Source organism: Daucus carota, chromosome 4 (assembly GCF_001625215.2).
Source record: "Daucus carota subsp. sativus chromosome 4, DH1 v3.0, whole genome shotgun sequence".
Classification (NCBI taxonomy): Eukaryota; Viridiplantae; Streptophyta; class Magnoliopsida; order Apiales; family Apiaceae; genus Daucus; species Daucus carota.
The window spans coordinates 23,958,828-23,980,853 of NC_030384.2; the positions used below are offsets into that span (position 1 = coordinate 23,958,828).

A 22,026-nucleotide genomic window follows, 5' to 3' on the forward strand; every position below is an offset into this window, starting at 1 on the left:
TGCACATATAGATGGGTCAAAACCATCTGTAGCAATGCCTATTCTGCCATTTTGTATTTCTTTGGAAAATCTAGGAAATCTTTAATTAAATTGTTTGCATTCATCACCGTCAGTCGGGTGACTTAATTGACCTTTAATTGTAACTCTATCATGGTGCCACGTCATACACTTTGAAGTCTTCTCGAACATGAATAATCGTTGTAGTCTTAATGCAAGAGGAAAGTATCTCAAGATCTTTCCTGGGATCATCTTTTTCTTTTGATCCTTTTGAGGCTTGTATCGACTTTCATTACATATGTCACAATATATTTTCTCACTATTGTCTTTGTAAAATTACATGCAATCATTTACACAAGCATCAATCTTTTTGTATCCCATGTTCAACCCACTTACTAATTTCTTCACATCGTAGTATTTCATGGGCAACTTGTGATCATTTGGCAACACAGATCCAATGCGTTCAAGCAACTCGTCAAAACCCCTATTACTAAAATCATGTTTATGTTTAAATTGGAGTATCCTGTTCATATATGATAATGTTGTAAATTTTATTTTATCTGGATAAATTGGTTCAGAAGCACTGTCTAGCATCTTATAAAAGTTCTTTGCAGTTGCATTCAGTTCTTCTTCATCATTCTCGAATTGTCTTGTTGCCTTCGTAAAATGTCCAAGCATTTCACGTGCATCATAAAAATCATCATCGGTGCTACCAACATTCTAAGAACTTGTTTTAGTGTCAACCCGTGATTTATTACTCTCCCCTTGATAGTACCATATTGTATATCCCTACAAAATACCGTGCCGGTACAAATCTAATGTCACATTATTGGGAAACTTGAGATAATAATTTCTACATTTGTTACATGGACATCTTATCCTACCATTTGAATCATCCATTCGCGCAATAGCAAGTTTAATGAATTTTCAACACCAATTTTATATTCATCTATTATTCTCTTACTCGCATCAAACCAACCATTCATCCAACTATGATCGAAAGTCATCTACAAGATGTCCAAATATTCTAATAAATTATCAATTATTAATATACACAAACACATCTAAATAAAATCACCACATATTATTGGTCGCTTTTGTACTTAAAAGCGACCAAACAAAAGCTACCAATAAAAAAGGACCGCTGTTAAAAATCACCATTAACGGTCACTTTTATTAGTCAGTTAATCAAAGTTTGAACTAATATTAAAAGCGACCTATTTCGGTGGCTTTTATTCCTGGTCGCTTTTACATGGTCGCTTTAGCCCATTTTCTAGTAGTGATTGTTTTGATCATAACTAGAGTTCTACAAGTCCATTTTGGACCCGTCAACAGTCTTTGGTATGCTTGCGAGAAGACCTTTAACTCAAGTAAATTTTCATAATTTATTAAAAATCCAATCAGCCCAGAAAATGGCCAGAAGCAGAAAGTCCGAATTTTCAACTTTAGACTCCTATTCTATATAGGAAACTACTATGTATTATTAGTATTATAGTCAATATATACTATAGTTTAAAAACTAGTTCAGTTATTGTTTTATTGTGTAATGGGCATGGGAGTTACATGGGCTAGAACTTACATCCAAGGTTCAATAGACACAGGGAGAAAAAAATGGGAGAAGTTAAGTGCAAGAGAGCAAGGAGGGAAAAAACAACCAGAAGAAGACAAAATATAGAGTTTTTCTTCTCTTCTTTACGTTTCTTAACGGTAACATGGATTTTATGTCTTCATACTTGTGTTTGCTACTTACTAGTGTGATGTTGAACTAATTTTTGTATAGGCCTCTAATGGATTCTTTTGAGTATATATAAGTTCTATCTTCATTTCTCTATTCTTGTGGTCATATTAATTGCTTATGTTGATTTGTGTGTAATGCTTCTCATTGATTTATCACCTTTGAGATTGAACCAGTAACTTAAGAGAACTTGGGAGAGAAATCTTAAGTTTAGACTTAATTTGTATTGCCAAAGACTAAAACTTTGTATTAATTTGTGGTTGGGACAGGAATGTACCTAAACACACTGGGTAGTCGATTAAGGTGATGATTATTGCTATTTGTGAGTTTAAATTCTACATAGGGATCTGGGGTTAATTCATACATAAGAGTTATTTGGGATTCAGAAGGTCCTTATGAATATTTGTTAATCTTTGATTAGTAATTAAATCATGAGAATTGATGTATGAGCAGATATTTGTTGATACCAAAAGATGAAGTTTTAGGCCTGCCTTGTTAATGTTGAGATTTTATTTGTTTCAGTTAAATATCTAGTGTTAAATTTTCTTATATTATCTTGCCTAGGGGTGTAATTCGGGTCGAGCGAGCCGAATTTCGAGCCGGGCGTGATTCGAGCCGAGTCGAGCCGACCCGTTTAACTAATCGAGCCCAAATCCCTGCCCGAACTCGACTCGTTTAATTTCACGAGTCGAGTCGAGCCGGCTCGTTTAGGTAAACGAGTCGGTTTTAGCGAGTCGGGCGAGTGGCTCGTTTAATTTTACAGTTAATCGAGCCTAAATCTATACCCAAACTCGCCTCGTTTAATTTCACGAGTCGAGTCGAGCCGGCTTCTTTAATTATACGAGCCGGAACCTTTGCCCGAGCTCGGATCGTTTAACTAAACGAGCCGAGTCGAGCCTAGTTAAACGAGTTCGAGCCGGGCAAGCTCGCGAGCCGCCCGACTCAAATTACAGCTTAATATTACCCAATGTGTGTTTTGACTTGAATTAGAAGAACAATATTGTGTGGTACTTAACAGCTTAAAGTTAGTCTCTGTGGAATGAACTAATATACTCCTGTTGATACGTGCACTTTCTTTAAGGTTGCAAAATCGCTAATAGTGAGATTGGATTTTATATTATAAAACGTTACTATTTTTGGAAATTTTTGTAATGTAAAAAAATGAGTGGTATGTCAAAAAAAGAAAACCGTAAAAAATCCGGTGGGACGGAGGGAGTACTTTATATTTTTTTTTCAAATTTTTCTTATTTATTTCAATTTTCAATGTTTTTTTAGAATTTTATTATATTTTTTAAGTGGATTCCGTTAAAGTCAACTCATACCTAACCGCTGTGCTAACGACAATTACCTAAATGCAAGTTTTTATTAGTTTAGTTAGTTGACTTCAAGTTAAATCTAGTTTTGTGATCCGTTTGCAAGTTTTTTGAGTTCAGTGACCCAACTATAAGTTGGGCATGAGTTCAGTGATCTTTTTAACTATTAACCCTTTATATAATATCCACCATAAAATATTTGCTAATTATCCACCATAATAAAATTTACACGCTAATTCATTTTTACTCTAAAGTCAACCCGTCATGCTTCAGGGGGCTTGCAATATATTATTGGGGGCAGATGTATACCACATCTTTCTTTACATTACATTACATGTTAACACAACTTGGCCAGTAAACAACTAGAGTTTTCGGACAAGGCTTGACAAAATTGTCATGAGAAGGTAGAATGAGGATCTTACTGTGACATGGACTATTGACTAACCTCATAAGTTTTAGGTGACTCCTCAGTCCGGGATACGAAGTTTAATGTTGGCTTGGATCACTAGTGAGAGAGCATAAGGGTCTTGCCAAAGCTTCAGTAATCCATGATATAGCATAACCCAATGTCTTGTTTCATAGCTTTCATCCGGCGGTGCAAGTCGTGGTGGAATCAAATTGTATCAAGCATGTCAACCTCATCCAATACCATGCTTACTAAGATTTTGTTTCATATTATTAAGGACATTATTAATATATCAACGTGTTTTTCAAATGCTAAAATAGTCCATTATCCTAGGTGAGCAAATGAGGTAGGCCATGGCTTAGGTAAATATGCTTATATTTTAATGTTAATCTTGTATGGTGATCTGTGTTTCCTAAATGACGTCACTTTTTGGTGGGGTTGTGGAGGACTGTTGTTCACTCTGGCAACAACTTCTCAAAATTTCTTCTTCTTTTTTTTTTTTTGATAAAGATTTGCCCATCAACTTTCTCTGGGGTCATATGTTTATTCACATTGTAGTTTTAATAGAAGTCATGTTCTTATTGAAATTCAAAATTATATTGCTATGAAGTTGAATTTATAATTAAATCTTCAGCTTTTAGTAAAAAAAACACTATAAATTTTATTTTACTTACTTCTACTATTCTTATATATCCACCAACACCAGTGCATTTAAACACATACTCACCTCCACTTCATTTTTCTAAACCTACAAAAATTATGAATTTCATCTTTCACTTGTTTCTACAATTCTTATATATCCACTCCTCTTCCAACACAAATTTTTATAAACTTTCAATTGCAAGTTGTAACTATTTTATCGAATAATTTTTTAAAAGCAAATTAATATTAGATGATAAATTTTTAAAAATACAACTTCTGTATTTATTTTAGTTATTGTAATTTTATATATGTAATTAATATAAATGTTATTTTTTTTAAATATAATAAACTTTTATACCTGAAATCTCCAAAACAAAAAATAACCGAGAGTATATCATTGTCATTAATACAAGCATTAATCATGTTGGGACATATTAACTCAAATCCATATAGTGGTATATTAGTGACACCTTCCGCCTATTTCTTTGGGTTGGTTGTCCCGCATAAATATCAGTTTAAAACTTTCAAATTACTATATTTCATAAATAAACCCAAACAGAATCATATTAATTTATGTTAAGATATATACCATATCAATTAATGTGAAAAAAAATCAAATTAATATAAGTCATAATATTTCTGAAACTTACTTCCAATATATCTGAACTAAAAAAAGTAGTTTTAATTTTTTATATTTTTCATCCAAAAATTCTAGAAAATTAGAAAAATAGAACGGAGCGCCACCTACACGCTCCTCATTCCAATATATAAGTATATTGATTACAAAATATCATATATAAGTACATTGATTACAAAATATCACACCCATAATATGTATGTTAAAAAGAAGTTATGCAAATATTAAGAATTGCACCCATAACTACTTTAATAAAACTTATTACAAAATAGCACACCTATATTATTTATAGTAAAAAAGTTATGCAAACATTAAAAATTGAACCCTTACTCTAAAAAATTATGTAATAACCATTGTGCTATATAAATCATAGATCATTAGGTTGAATATAATAATCTTATTTGATAAATCACATTATTTGCTATTGACTTTTGAATAAATAAGGTGTTTGTTTATATTATTTATATAACTTTGTTGTTCTAGTTTTCTTAATTTTAGTTATATACTTATTAATTAAATCATATATAAAATCATTATTATACTTGATTTTTTAATTAAAATAGATATTAGTTATATTATTAATTGTTCTCATTTATATATTTATATGATCTATATCGCTTATTATAATTTAATTCAATTAATCAATCATTGTTACATAAGTACTGTTGTAGATATTTTTCTTGGAGAGAAGAAGTTCACTCTTAATCCTGATGGATTAAAGATTCCTTATATTGCTTTTGATGAACAAAGACTGCAACTGAGTACCTTCATATCACGACAGCTTTCTATCAAATAAATGAAGGAGTACAAGTAAGAACCATAAAAGAGAAGGTGATCAAACTTCTGAAAATAAAGGAGGATGAAAAACTACGAGTGTTCTCAAGTAAAAATTTAATTCAAGACTATTGAAGAGTAGATGGTGCAGGTAAACAAATCTTTCCTTTTGAAAGTTTTGATAGCATTGAATATGAGAATTTATACTTTATTTTCTAAAGTGTAAAAAGATGGAATTTTTACAAATGTTGATTGAATGATCGTTAAGATCTTATAAGACTGATATTTAATTGTCGGAAACGTGTATGGGTCTTACATCGAAAAACCTTCCATATATTAAGATGCAAACACACAACTTGTATATTAATGTAACACGCAGCTATGTATAATACTTATATTTTCTTACAGGTTTCAGCCTTTCTTGTTACACACAGAGCTTCAGCTCTTGTTTTTTCTCTCTACAATTTTCACTTCACTTGTGTTTTCTACTTCATACTACTACAGCGAACAAACCTATTTATAGGCTACACAAGACATGCACACATCATGGCTTACATATACTGCATTTAATAGAAGTTTACTAACTGATATATATGTGTACTAGCATATTCTACAGCCTACCTTATTTCTTGGAAGACTTGTGTAGCTGCACTTTGTTTTCCTTCAGCCCACCTTATATTTAGGAGCTCTCTGTCTCTTTCACATTTGCCAGCCACCTTTTCTCCTCAAACGTATATGACCAACTCCTTAAGCTATATTTCAAACCTTATCTCCAAGCTGCAGTTTTTGTTTTATTCTTTTACACACATATAGAGAATATAACATATATATTCAAACTTATTAGTAAATGAGAGTTTGATTTCTAACACTCCCCCTCAAACTCGAATTTCCATTCCGAGCTTCTTTTTCTTTCGCTTTGTGAAAAATTCCCCACTTCAACGACTTAATGAATATATCATCTAAAATTTCTTTGGACATGTAGTTAACTCGTTCTGCAATTTTGTGATGCACAGATTCCCGAATTTTGTTGATGATGTTGCTTGCGTTGAAACAAAACACTAAATTATCAACCGTTGTTTGTATCGGACTTGTTGCTTTGTAGATATTATCTGGACTCAGCATACTCCTTGGCGCTTCCCCTGAAATATTTATGAGTCCACTGCTAGGACTACAATTATCAGACACTTTCCGTAGTAACATACTTTCCAAATTGCTCATTTCTTCATCATAACGATTTATCCGCAGCTCGTGGGCTTGGAGCAAACACGCAAGCCCTTCAATCGAAATCGTCGACAAATATTTCGACTCCTCTATCGTAGTTATAACATAATCGAATTTTGTTGTCACTGAATGAAGTTGCTTTTCCATGACTTGAATAGTATCAAGACTTTTACCATTTCCTTTCATTTTATTTGTCACCGTTTTCAAACGCGTAACATTTTCTTCAATATTTCCAGAATTTTTCATTTTCATATTCTCGAACTCGTCATGCAATACTTGAGGCTCCACCTCTTCTTCTTTGTCGACTCCGTGGAATGATTTCTGCAGAATCTCCCAGGCGTCTTTTGCTTTTTTTTCATGTGCAATATTATCAAAGGTGGATTCATCGACACCTTGATAAATCATGAAACATGCCTTGTTATTTTTGCTCCTGCACCCATTTAATGTCGTCTTCTCGGCATCTGACAAGGCTACTTCAGCAGCTTTTGTGGGCTCATTATACCCGCTTTCGACTATATCCCAAATATTATAAAAATGGAGTAATTCCTTCATTTGGATACTCCAGTCTCCATAATTTGTGCCCGTCAACATTGGAACTTGGGCTTCCAGGAAACTTTCCATTCTTTTTCTCGAACGAAACCTCGGCTCCGATGCCAGTTGTTGGAAACGTGATAAGCTTTACACACCAAATATATAAATTGCAAACTAAAAATTTGATAAAACACACAAACTTTTTCTTATTTCACTCGATATATATATATATATATATATATATATATATATATATATAACTACAACTTGTTTTCTTGTAACAACTTGAACACAAGGCTGCTGCCTTCTTTTCTTTCTAACGAGCTACAGCTCCTTGCTTTTTCTCTACTCTCTTCTATCTTACTCTACAACTGCTGTTGTAGTTTTTCACCTCAGTGTGTTCTATTCATATGCACAGCAGCTAGCACTTTTATAGGTTGCAAGTACAGTAGTTTACATCACCCCTTACATAATATATATTAATTCTCAGTCTACCATATAAGACTTCAAATCAGCCAGCCTTGCTACTTCTAGTTTTTCTGCACAACCACCTTATATCCTGGAAACCATTTCAGAACCCCTTCGTTTGTACTGTTTGCATAAACTCCAGATGCTTTGACTACCATTAATATTATCCTCCTTCATCTCTTATCTGCATATATATATAGTTTAACTTCCCCAAACACACAGCTGCTGATTTAATCTTACTAGCTGTTTTATTTGACCAAATTGTTGCTTCCATTTATATCCCAGAAGACCTGGAATCTATTCTGCTGCATTTACTTTAGCTGCCTCCTTATTTTTCAACCCATCTTCCATTTTCTGTTTCACATAATCCCAGTGTCCTGTATTTGAGAATTTTTGTGTCTCCTGAATGGCTTTGAGTCGGGTTTGTTGGATAAGTAAACTAACTCTTGGACTTAGAGGAAGAATCTGGAACTCTGTTATATTCAGTGAATTTAGGAATATGTGAGAACACAATAATTATGATTCATAGAACTTGGAAGATGTATCTATTTTGATTCATGTATGATGTTTTATATTCTCCTGTTATATAAAGGAGAAGATTGTATTGTTTTGAATAAGATTAAGAATACAGAAATATTTAGAAACACAAAACAGTTCCTTGTTTGATTCACTATTCTATTCTGCACCTAGTATACTGAAATTATTCCTAAATTCTATACACAAACTCAACAAATTGGTATCAGAGCCAACAACCATGAATAATTCTTTTGCTGTTCCAAAACTTACCAAAGAAAACTATGGCCACTGGTGTATCCGAATGAAAGCTTTGCTTGGATCGCAGGAAGCATGGGAAATTGTTGATAAGGGCTATGATGAACCTGAGAATGAGGGAGCCTTGAATCAGGCTCAGAAAAATAATCTACTGAAAGCACGGAAACAAGATCAACACGCTTTGTCAATTATACACATGGGCTTAGATGAAGCCATGTTTGAAAAGGTGGCATCAGCAACAAAAGCGAAGGAGGCCTGGGAGATACTGCAGAACAATTTTAAAGGTGTTGACAAAGTAAAAAAGGTACGATTACAAACCCTACGTGGTGACTTTGAAGCTTTACACATGAAAGATACGGAATCAGTCCCTGATTACTTCACGAGAGTTTCCTCTGTTGTAAATCAAATGAAGAATTATGGAGAAAAAATTGAAGATGCTCGTGTGAATGAAAAAATATTACGATCCTTGAATACAAAGTTGCAGCTTGTTGGAATTTCTATTGAAGAGTCAAATGATATAGAGACCATGACTGTTGATCAACTCATGGGATCACTGCAAGCATATTCAGAAAGATTGTTAAAAAAGGAAGAGACAGAATCTCAAGTGCTGAAATCTAGTGTTTCTGTGGAAGAGAAGGATAAGGTGTTATACACACAATACACTAGAGGAAGAGGACGTGGCCGTACAAATCAGAATTTCTCTCGAGGCAGAGGACGTGGTCCTGGAAACAACAGATATGAAGAAAAGGTGCAAACAAATCAATCAAACTGGCGAGGACAAGGACGTGGTCGCGGCAGAGGAGGAAGATCAAATTCTGGAAGAGGTGGCAGATTCATTGAATGTTATAATTGTGGAAAATTTGGTCACTTTGCCAAAGATTGTTGGTTTAACAAGAAGGTTGAGGAGAATGCAAATTTGGTCGAAACGGAGGAGCAACAAAATAATGGTGTTCTGCTAATGGCCTACAAAGATATGATTCCGGAAGATGATGTTCTTTGGTATCTTGACAGCGGTGCCAGCAACCATATGTCAGGACTCAAGCATCTCTTTACTGATTTAAAAGAAATCGATTCCGGATTTGTTTCTTTTGGTGATTCATCAAAAATTGAGGTTAAAGGAAAGGGTGAAATATGTTTTTCTCAGAAGGATGGCAAACAAGGCAGAATTGAAGATGTTTATTATGTTCCAGACATGAAGAATAATATTCTTAGCCTTGGACAACTGGTTGAAAAAGGATACTCAATTTTTATGGAAGAAAAAGCTATGTTCTTGAAAGACAAAAATGGGAGGACAATAGCTCGTGTAGAAATGTCTCAAAATCGGATGTTCAAACTAAACTTGAGAAATATACAGGAGACATGTATGCAAGTGAAGATGGAGGACAAAGCATTTTTATGGCATAGGCGATTGGGACACTTACACTATGGTGGTTTAAAGGAGCTGGCAAATAAAGGAATGGTTCATGGAATACCAAGCATGGATTATACAGGAAGCTTTTGTGAAGAATGCGTGCTAGGAAAACAAACAAGAAATTCATTCCAGAAGAAGGCAATATATTGTGCTGCAAAGCCTCTCGAGTTGGTGCATACGGATATTTGTGGTCCTATTACACCCATGTCATACAGTTCTAAAAGGTATTTCATTACCTTTATTGATGACTATTCTCGAAGGACATGGGTTTATTTCTTGAAGGAAAAATCTGAGGCGTTAAAAGTATTCAAAAAATTCAGAATATTGGTGGAGAAAAAGACTGGAAAGAATATCAAGGCATTGCGTTCAGATAGAGGAGGAGAATATACATCAAATGCTTTCACGGAATACTGTGAAGAACATGGCATTAGAAGATTCTTAACAGCTCCATATTCACCACAACAGAATGGTGTGGCTGAGAGAAAAAATCGGACTATTCTGGACATGGTTCGAGCGATGTTAAAAAGCAAAGAACTACCAAAAGAATTCTGGGCAGAAGCTGTGCAGTGTGCTGTCTATATTCAGAATCGCTGTCCACATTCGAACTTGGGAAATAAAACACCTCAAGAATTATGGAGTGGAAGGAAGCCCACTGTATCACACCTAAAAGTTTTCGGGAGTGTGGCATATTCACATATACCAGATCAAAGAAGAACAAAATTGGATGACAAGAGCAAGAAGTATATTTTCATCGGATATGATGAGAAAACAAAAGCTTACAGGCTTCTAGACCCGGTTACTATGAAGGTAGATGTAAGTCGGGATGTTCAAATACAAGAAGATGATGCATGGCACTGGAGTAAAGCACCAGAAGCGGAAACACAAGAAGGTGTATTTCCAATTTCTAAAATCTCACCTACAAATATTGATGCACCAGAAGATGATGAAGTAAATGAGGATGAGCCCCGGAATCCTAGAATACGAAGTTTGCAAGATTTATATCAAACAACAGATGAGGTGCATCTGGTGTGTTTGGTGGCCGATGCAGAGAATGTTATTTTTGAAGAAGCAGTGAAAGACAAGAAGTGGAAGGATGCAATGGATGAAGAAATCAAAGCAATCGAAAAGAACAAAACTTGGGAGCTAGTGGAACCTCCAGAAGGTTGTAAGCCCATCGATGTTAAATGGGTTTATAAGAAGAAGATGAATGCTCAAGGAGAAATAGAAAGATACAAGGCGCGGTTAGTTGCAAAGGGATACCGACAAAAGGCTGGGATAGACTATGATGAGGTTTTTGCACCCGTGGCCAGAATGGAGACAATACGACTTCTTGTCTCTCAAGCAGCACAAAACAAATGGCCTATCTACCAGATGGACGTGAAATCCGCATTTTTGAATGGCATGCTCGAAGAGGAAGTGTATGTAAAGCAACCTCCTGGATATGTACAGGCTGGAAAAGAAAACATGGTGTTGAGGTTGTATAAGGCGTTATACGGTTTAAAACAGGCGCCACGTGCATGGAACACTCGTATTGATGCCTACTTCAAGAAGAATGGGTTCGTGCAATGTCCTTATGAGCCTGCTGTATATGTCAAAGAAAGGCAAGGTAATATATTACTTGTTGCACTTTATGTTGATGATCTTATTTTTATGGGGAACAATGAAGAGATGATTAAAGATTTTAAAAAGGAGATGACTCAAGAATTCGAGATGACTGACTTGGGCTTGATGAGATTCTTTCTTGGCATTGAGGTGAAGCAAGATAAGTCAGGTATTTTTATTTCTCAAGAAGCATATGCTAATAGTATTCTAAAGAAATTTCGAATGGAACACTGTAATCCAGTAGCAACACCCATGGAACTGGGAACAAAACTTTCTAAATTTGAGGGAGGAGCTTCGGTGGATGCAAATTTATATCAGAGTTTGGTTGGGAGCTTGAGATATCTTACATGCACAAGACCTGACATCGCATATAGTGTTGGGGTAGTAAGCAGATTCATGGAAGCTCCAAAACAATCACATTGGAAAGCAATCAAAAGGATTCTGCGGTATATTGAAGGAACAAAATCACTAGGATTGTTCTATTCTAGAACAACGGACTACAAGCTGTTGGGATATTCTGATAGTGATTGGTGTGGAGATGTGGATGATCGTAAAAGCACGTCTGGATACTTATTTTTTATGGGAGACACAGCATTTACGTGGTATTCTAAAAAGCAGCCTATAGTTTCATTGTCAACTTGTGAGGCGGAATATGTAGCAGCTTCTTATTGTGTCTGTCATGCTATTTGGTTAAGAAGGTTGCTTAGTGAATTGAATTGTCCACAGCAGAAATCTACTGAAGTTCGAATTGATAATAAGTCAGCAATAGAGCTTGCCAAGAATCCAGTACATCATGAAAGGAGCAAACATATTGATGTTAGATTCCATTTTATCCGGGAACATGTGAAGGAAAAGAATGTCCAGTTGCGTCATGTTGTTAGTCATGACCAGATAGCAGATGTGCTCACCAAACCACTGTCCAAACCTATGCTTGATACATACAAAAGGCTGATGGGAATGAAGGATCGGAAAGAGTTAGTTTAAGGGAGGAATATGTTGGATAAGTAAACTAACTCTTGGACTTAGAGGAAGAATCTGGAACTCTGTTATATTCAGTGAATTTAGGAATATGTGAGAACACAATAATTATGATTCATAGAACTTGGAAGATGTATCTATTTTGATTCATGTATGATGTTTTATATTCTCCTGTTATATAAAGGAGAAGATTGTATTGTTTTGAATAAGATTAAGAATACAGAAATATTTAGAAACACAAAACAGTTCCTTGTTTGATTCACTATTCTATTCTGCACCTAGTATACTGAAATTATTCCTAAATTCTATACACAAACTCAACAGGGTTTGAATTCCAACATTAATATGGTGGTCACCATCTAAATTTTGTCAAGATATGCAGCTGGTTAGTAATTGAATATGTTCGGATTAGAAAAATATTATTATCCTATCGGATATCTATTACTTGTGGAAATCAGGATAAAGATTGATTTGTTTATTGCGGATTTATACGATTGTAGCTATTAATTTAGATATCTATTGAAACAGATCATATTTGATAAAGAATTTCTCATAATTGAAACAGATCATATTTGATAGAGTATATCTCATAATTTATTGAGTAGCTATGTGATATGTAAATATATTTATAGCAGCTCTTAAGAGATTCAAAGTTTTCCAGATATTGTATGAAGTGCTTTCTTAAATGGATAACTGGAATAAGATTAGAAGTGATGTTGAGCAGCCTCCTGTCTTTATTGATCCTCGACTGTATGGCATGAAACTATTGCTCAATTTATACTTAAGAATGGATTCAAAAGAGGTAGAACAATATTGAACCATTCCTATGTAGTTCCATACATCAATCTCAGCCCCTTGTTGAACATCAAGTTTGGTAGTTGTAGCTATTGGGGTAGTGGCAGTAGTACACTAAAACTGTCTTGCGTGCATGTTAAACTTTTTCAACAAATCTTACTTATATTTGGACTGATTTACAAAAATACCTTATTCAGTCTGTTTAACCTGCAAACCTAAGAAGTAACTCATTTCTCCAGTCATGCTCATCTTATACCTAGACTCCATTAGCTATAAAAACTTGTCACATGGCTTTGTACTATTAGAAACAAAAATGATATTATCCACATAAATTTGAACTAACAATTAGTCCTTATTATGATTTAAATAAGATATTATTTGTCAATTGTACCTATTTTGAATCCATTTTCAACTAGGAACTGAGCAAAAGTTTCATACCATGCTCTTCGAGCTTGCTTCAATCTATACAGTGCTTTATCGAATCTGTAAACAAGATTAAGATACTTTGGATCAATGAAGCGAGGAGGCTGCTCAAACTAAACTTCTTCCTCCGCTTCTTTTTTTAAGAAAGCACTTTTCACATCCAGCTAGAAGGTTATTCAATCTATACACAAGATTAGGATACTTTTCACTTTTGAATCATATTAATGTACGTGCGGGAACTTGGTGGTGAAAAAAAATGACTGATGGAGGCAGCTGGTTAAATACATTAGGTTAAGTTCACTAGACTCAAACCTATTCGAGTAAAGTATACATTATAGTTCAAATAATTGAATGGCTTTGATTATTTTTTCCAGGAGAAAATTGCAATGACTACTGATTGAGTGTTGAGATTGATGAAAATGAGCATGAGGATAAGGACCTTAATAGTTGAAGAGATTTATAATTCTTGTTAAATAGTAAGAGTAATTCGTTTGCAAGTTTAAGTATTATTAGCAGTTAGGTTGGTGTGTTACATGAAACAACGAACAAGAACAACCTTGCTACTTCTATGATGTGTTTTTCCTTAGTTCACATGTGTTTTTATTTAACTTATTAAGCTATTGAAACTTGTCCAAGATGAAGTTTTATTGTTTGTTGAGTTAGTTTTTTTTATAAAACCTGCTTGCCTTTCATTTTGATTGAATTGAAAGAGCGCTCTTCTGCCTGAAGCTTGGGCCGAGCACTGGGGAAGTTTAGGAGAGATGGGGAGACCTAGGATGTAGAAGATCATAACATGAGTTATGAATAAGAAGAAATTTGTTAGTTATTTGTTGTGTTTAAATATTTTAAACTTAGTTATCATTTAATTTTTTTAAAAATGAGCTGAAAAACAACATCTTCCCACTACAAGAAAACAGTCAATAGAAAAAACCGATGTCTATGTTCTTTCCGGACCGATGTCTTTGTCGGTGATGTCTATATATAGACATCGGTCAAAAACCGATGTCTGAAATATATTTTATTTAGACATCACCCTTACCATTTTTCATGATGTCCATGCAACCATTATTTACAAAACATGTTGAGAGGTAAATGAGTTTATAATCAAATTAGTCTTACTACATCATATTAAACATATAAGGAGCCATGCATTTTTCCACATAGACATCAAAACCTTTCCTGAGTGTGATGTCAAAGTGAGGTTTAGACATCGTTTAACATTTTTGATGATGTCCATGCAGCCATTATTTACAAAACATGTTGATAGGTAAATTAGTTTATAATCAAATTAGTCTTACTACATGATATTAAACATACAAGGAGCCATGTATTTTGCCACATAGACATCAAAACATGTCCTGAGTGTGATGTCAAAGTGAGGTTTAGACATCGTTTAACATTTTTGATGATGTCCATGCAGCCATTATTTACAAAACATGTTGATAGGTAAATTAGTTTATAATCAAATTAGTCTTACTACATGATATTAAACATACAAGGAGCCATGTATTTTGCCACATAGACATCAAAACCTGTCCTGAGTGTGATGTGAATGTGAAGTTTAGACATCGGTTTTGACAGTATAAAAATGATGTCTTTTAAGTTTTTAACATCGAAATATAACTGATGTCTTAAATTTCTTCAACATCTATTGTTAAAATATATTTGATGTCTTTTAAGTTTTTAACATCGTTGTTTGAAATATATTTGATGTCTTATATTGTTCTTTAACATTTGTTTAAAATATAAGTGATGTCTTACATTGCATAAACAAAAAATAAAACTTGCCAAAAAACAATAACCAACCATATATATATATATATATATATATATATATATATATATATATATATATATATATATATATATATATATATATATATATCCAACAAAACCAACCATTCAATAACCAACCAGCAATATCTCCAATCAGCAATATCCAACCAGCAATATCCATAACTAGTCCAAAATGACAACTTATCCCCAAAAGCAAACCACATACTTACTAGCTAGCAATTCAATCCATCCGGAAACTCATACCAAAACACCAGCTAGCTACCAAACAAAATCACCATACCAGAACACTAGCTACTTATCCAGTACAACCAAACAAAATGACCATATATACCAAACTGTCCAACTAGTCCACTACATTAGCAGTTTACCACAAATTAAAGATCAGAATATGCAAAGTCATCAGATGTGATCTTGGATGAAGTGGAGTGCCTCAAGACGTACTTCATTTAGCTCGTCCTCAGCGTAAGAAGCTCGAGACTTGGGCAGCCACTACAATAAGGTACAAGCAAAAGCAATAAATTACAAAAAGAAAGTATAGAAAGCATACAAGACACATAAAGTAGCATAAAATAATACCTTTTTAGCAAATGTCAATTTTGTGTCATTGATTATCTCTTTCATGTACCGCATTACTACATAGGCGCACTCATGGCCACCAGGTTGCTTGGGAGATCCCTATCCCGTAAATTGAAGAAACATTAGACATGTTATATAAATAAGCAATATATATCAACTATAACTATGTACTCAAAATTCAGTATAATAGTACTTACACTGAGAAACTTTGCCTTGCCTATCTTTTTGCTGCCCCTACCAGTTTCTACATTAAATTTTTTCAATGCCCTGTATATAAACATAAATTGTGATTAAATTGTCAGAAGATTTCATTTTTTTAGTTTCCCGTCAATCTCAGTTCAATACTCTGTACTTGCATTTTTTAATTATAAATCATGTGCAAAATAAATCATGCGCAAAATATGACCCTTATTACAACGTCAATCTCAGTTCAATACTCTGACCGATGTCTGACCTATGATGTCTATTAACAGTTTTCTTGTAGTGTCCCCATTGACATGGCGCAGGCATACTAGATCCACTAGAAACATAGCATCAGTTGGTTTTAAATCCTATGTGGGAGAGTATAACCTTCTATTTAGAAAAATTATAAATAAAATTTGGGTGCCCCTTATTACAACGTCCTCATTTTGCACCTATGACGTGAAGATATAATACATCAATTGTACTTAGTGTGTTATGCCTTTTATTTGGAAAGGGTAATTTTAAATTAAAAAAATCTTGTTTACTTGGACTAAAAGAAATGAAGCCGTTTTTGAGGTCTAACACCATATTGAGATAAAATGTTAGAGCAACTCCAAGGGGCTCTCTAAACAAGCTCCTAAGTCTAAAATTTAGGAGCAAATCAAAATTTAGTGCTCCAATGGGCTCCTAGATGCTCTTTAAAAATTTAGGAGCCTACTCTCTCTCCTTTCTTTTAAAGAGCATCTAGTAGCTCTTAACTCAATATTATATTATTTTTCCTTCAATCTTCTCTCTCTTTTAGTTAACTTTTTTCTCTCATTTATATAAAATAAATATGAAATGTGAATAAGGAGCCAAATATAAAGAGTAGCATTGGACTTCTCACGTTTTCCGGTGTATTAACTTACTAGGAGCCACATTTTATATTATTGTTTAGGGAATGATTTAGGAGTACCGTTGGAGATGCTCTTAGGCCTTAATCAACTATAGTAGGGGTTGAATAGCGCGGTGATAATCAAATAATAAAGATATCATTATAAAATTGCATCAAAAACATTTTTTATTGACTAATAAAAATTGTATACGCTGAATAGCAACTACTCTCTCAAAGAATGAACAGATATCCTTCACAGCTGCTAGATTACTATGTGCCTATGAATTACAAACATGATAAACATGATTTAAGTATAACAATACTTATTCTGTAACCGGTAGCTACTAATTTTTAAAGTCATGGAACTGTAAGAAACATTATCTGACCATAAACTTTGATTCAGTCATTGCCTGTCAAATATTGATCACATAACAAACTCTCGTCTTCATCTTCAGATAGTAAATGCTAATATTATCGAATACACTCAATATAAAATATCTGATTTCTCCTGAAGCAGCAAATCATTTTAAAAAGGTCCATGGTGTGCTGCACAGCCATGTCAAGCCATATGTAGATAAAATCTATGAAAATTTAAAGAGTTATCAGTGTAAATTAACCAGAGCCGTCTGCGACTTTTTTGAGGCCCTGTGCTAAATTTATGAATGAGGCCCTTCCAAATGACAAAACAAAATTTTAATATATATAAAATAACAAGATATCATAAACAAAAGTGTACTACTTCAACTAAAAAATTGTTTGCTTTTTTGGGTAGTTAGACTTTAATATGTGTGTGGCGTGTGGGATTTAAGGCTTGTACAGTGTACTAGTTTGTGGGGAGAGAGAAGTAATAAGAAGAGAAGTGCACTACAAGAAAAGCGGGCATTTCTGACCGCCAAAATCGGTCGGAAATAAGCAAAATCGGTCGGTTTTGAGGTCATTTCCGACTACCGACCGACCGACCACGTCGGTCCCTTTAAACCGAGTCGGAAATGACGTATCGGTCCGAAATGAGTTATAAAACCGACCGCTTCTAAGATATTGATTCCTGTTTAAATAAAATAATGATAAAAATTAAAGAGATATTTATATTATATTATATTTATCATGAGTATACTTAAATATAGAAAAAAGTAGTCATAAATTGGTAATATTATATATATTTATCATGAGTATACTAAAATATAGAAAGAAGTAGTCATAAATTGGGGGCCCTAAATTTCCATGGGCCCTGTGCTGCGGCTTTCAAATTAACAAACATGAAATTCGTCACTTAGTTTGTTATATATTTATCTATTTTTATCTGACCAATAATTAGTAAATATTTTATCCTACATCCTATATAGGTTACTGTCATATTATGCATTCCAAGTACATGATGAGATATAAAATAATTAATACCTCGGCCTCAACTTCCAAGATTAACTTTATATAATATGATGAACATTAGGTTGGTGAATGCCTTGCAAACAAGCCTCACACAATTTACAACATTTATTAAGTGCTAGAACAATCTTTAATGGATTCAGTGTCTTCAATCTTCATCATTTCAAATTCTCTCTCTGATGTGAGGAATCTAGCTAATATCTTTGAGTCTACTACCTGATAAGGTACAATCCGGATCTTTAGAATCCGGACCCGAAAAGTAGTCCCTAACCCAGACAAATAGCTGACTGCACAGGACACCCGTCGATCCTGTCAGGATACACAGCCCAGACAAGATTCAGGACCCGGGTACTGGTGGGACTACCCCACACCCGGAATCCATATAAGGCCAAACCGATAACTGCTGTACAGGGTTCAGACTGACATGACAAGGACCACACATAACGGTCAACTACTGGAAGTAGAGACAAGTAAGGGAACATTCCAAAAGACTATTCTCACGCTGACACCTGGACATGTGTGGGGGATCAAACCCCTACACGTGTAGGACTAGGATCCAAGGTACGTCCCCTTAAACCCTAATCCTTGACCCATAAATAGACCAAGGAAGAAGGGTTTAGGGGTTACATTCTCCTTCACACATATATTTTGCACACACGTGAGCACTCAGCAGATACATAAACACAAAGCCACCCAGCCACCATAAACAGCCACCATACAGCACCCTTCCACACTTTTAGATACCGCTTTCCGTCCCTTTATCTCCAAAACCTGTACTTACTCTCACGCCGGAGGCACCGTGGGGCTCAAACCCCCCTCCGGCGTTGTTTTGCAGTTACCCTTCCAGCAGCTGCACCTCGAGACACCGGTACACGGCAGCGGAAGCACTGGAACGGGATGTGGCGTTATCACTACCACCATCATATTCACCAAGGAGCATATCCCATACTTCTTTAGGTATTCTACAATTTCATGCCGGAGCTTTGAATCCATTATCGGTTTTTCTTTCTCGTGTTTTTCCTCTTGGTTTGCTCTCGTTTGATCAAATATTAGATTACTTCTTAATGGGGGTGTTTCATCTTCAAGAAGTATTTTAATTTTAAGAAATAGTCATTGTCATTAAATGTCGCCATAAAAGATGATGGCACCTCAAGTACACCAAATATGTATACCCATGTATATTTAACCAATGCCATTTAGGACAAATGGCATTGGTTAAATGGTGTATATTATTAATTTATGACAAATGTCATTTCATGAGTTAGGTTCAATGGTGTTCACATTTAAGTTGAAGTTTTGGACTACCAATCATAATTTTTTATAATCACAAATAATATATTTGACTATCAAAATTAATATGAATTTATCATTTGTTAGATAATCTAAACATGATTATAAACTAAACATTTATATTTTTCAATTTATCAAAAATTAAGATTGTTGTTCGGCTTATTAGTTATATTGTAAAACGATGTGTCTTCCGATCTATAAAATAATTGTTAGTTGTTAATTACATTATAGATGATAATATTTTCGTTGTCGCATGTTGTCGCATGTTTACAAATATTATGAAACAAAAAAACATTAAAACTAATATCTCATATAACTTTTCTCGTCATATCTACTTTGTTTTTTCACTACAACCCACATTGATGAAAACTATTATTATTATTATTTTTTGACGAAAGGCTAGATTTCATTACTCAAATAAATCAGAAGCCAAAATGGACTCTAAGACGATACGAACAGACCTCCTATCGAAAAGTCGACCTGGGAAAGAACATGACTCTCGAGCTAAGAAGTGAGCAGCCATGTTAGCAGATCGGTAAACAAATAACACCTCAGTTTAACTCACCAACTAAACCACGACATTCCATGATAACAGAACCTAACGGAGATGTCATGGGGACCTTACTACGAATGGCTTGAATCACCACCAGACAATCAGTTTCAATGATTACCTCTGGCCATTGCTTATCTTTCACCCAACTGAGTGCTTCCTCCACAGCCACTGCCTCTGCAAGCTCCGCCCTCACCTGCCCATCAAAAACCTCAGACCTCCCCTGAACCACCTTGCCATCTGCATCTCTCGCTAACAAACCAATACCAAATTTCGAACACTCAGCAAACAATGCAGCATCGACTGAAATCTTGACTTCATTTTAATTCGGTTTTGCCCAAGAACACACTCCATCCCTGATGTTAACATCACGGTATAGAGTTTTTGTTGACTGAAGCCACCTGTCAAAACTAACCTCAGCCAGCGGTTGATATCCTCGACCTCTTTTCCTCCAGCATTGATCCGCGAAAGGGCACTGCACTAACACATGAAGAATTGATTCCCCATTACCAGTACAGAAAGGACAGATCAAAGTAAGTGGCACTCGTTTCTCTGCTAGCACCTCTCTCGTTGGTAAGCTATTAGATAAAGCTCTCCACACCATATTCAAAACTTTCGGTGGAGCTTTTATACTCCAAATCACCTTCCACAGATTACTATTATCAGCTGTACTCCAGAGTCCTTTTTGCCGCTGGAGCATTTGATACGCACTCTTCACCGTATAATCCCCACTCAAATCCTCATTCCAATACAACACATCCTCCTCTCTATCACCCCCCACCATAGTATTCAGAATGCACTGCTTATCTTTGACATTAAGAAGATCCTCAACAATATCAATGTCCCATTGGCCGCCTTCAGTCACCATTAGTTGATCAACAGTAGCATTATCCAATCCCTGAACTTCAGTAGTAACAAAAGCATTCGAAACATTATTAAGCCATGGCTGATTTAAGATTCTGATCTTATTGCCCTGACCTACTTTCCATCTCGCCCCTGAATTGATCACCATTTTAGCTTCCCAGATACTCCTCCAAACATAGCTTGGATTGATTATAGCCCAGCTTTGCATGTGGAAACTCGCAGTCTGGAAAATACAAAGCTTTGAACAATCTACTAGCTAATCTGTTCGGACGCGTTATGAATCTCCAACCTTGTTTCCCCAGAAGAGCAAGATTGAAGTCCCGAAAATTTCTGAACCCCATTCCTCCCCTCATCTTATGCTTGCTCAGACGCTCCCAACTCATCCAACTAATTCCATAGTTTGAATTATCCTTAGCTCCCACCAATATTTTGACAGACTCCTTTCAAAATCTCTTGTGATTTCCAACGGAAGCAAGAACGTACTCATAGCGTAGTTAGGGACAGCTTGGGCAACATTTTTAATCAAAATCGCTTTGCCTGCCTGGGAAATCCAGCTCTCTTTCCATGATTGAACTTTATTATTCATTCGATCTTTCAAAAACCCAAGCACCTTTAATTTATTCATCCCAATCATATTAGGCAAGCCTATATAAGTCACATCATCCCCTGCTTCTTGCATATGCAGCACATTGCAAACAGTCTCCCGACTCTCCCTGTCAACATTTGAACTAAAAATTACAGAGGATTTCGAAAGGTTAACTTGCTGTCCTGAAGCCTCCTCAAACATTTGCAACAGCTCAACCAT

At 34.9% G+C, this 22,026-nt stretch overlaps 2 protein-coding genes across 2 annotated transcripts; both read right to left on the reverse strand.

Moving 5' to 3' along the window:
- Positions 1-5,288: 5,288 nt before the first annotated feature.
- On the reverse strand, positions 5,289-7,422 carry LOC135152013 (uncharacterized). Its single transcript, XM_064091339.1, has 2 exons — positions 5,911-7,422; positions 5,289-5,515 (listed from the first exon to the last, which is right to left on the reverse strand). The coding sequence occupies exon 1, from the start codon at positions 7,344-7,346 to the stop codon at positions 6,345-6,347; it is 1,002 nt and encodes a 333-aa protein (XP_063947409.1). The 5' UTR covers positions 7,347-7,422; the 3' UTR covers positions 5,289-5,515; positions 5,911-6,344.
- A 14,178-nt stretch (positions 7,423-21,600) lies between these two features.
- LOC108217053 (uncharacterized) lies at positions 21,601-22,026 on the reverse strand. Its single transcript, XM_017389904.1, has one exon. It carries the CDS (start codon positions 22,024-22,026, stop codon positions 21,601-21,603), a length of 426 nt encoding a protein of 141 aa, XP_017245393.1.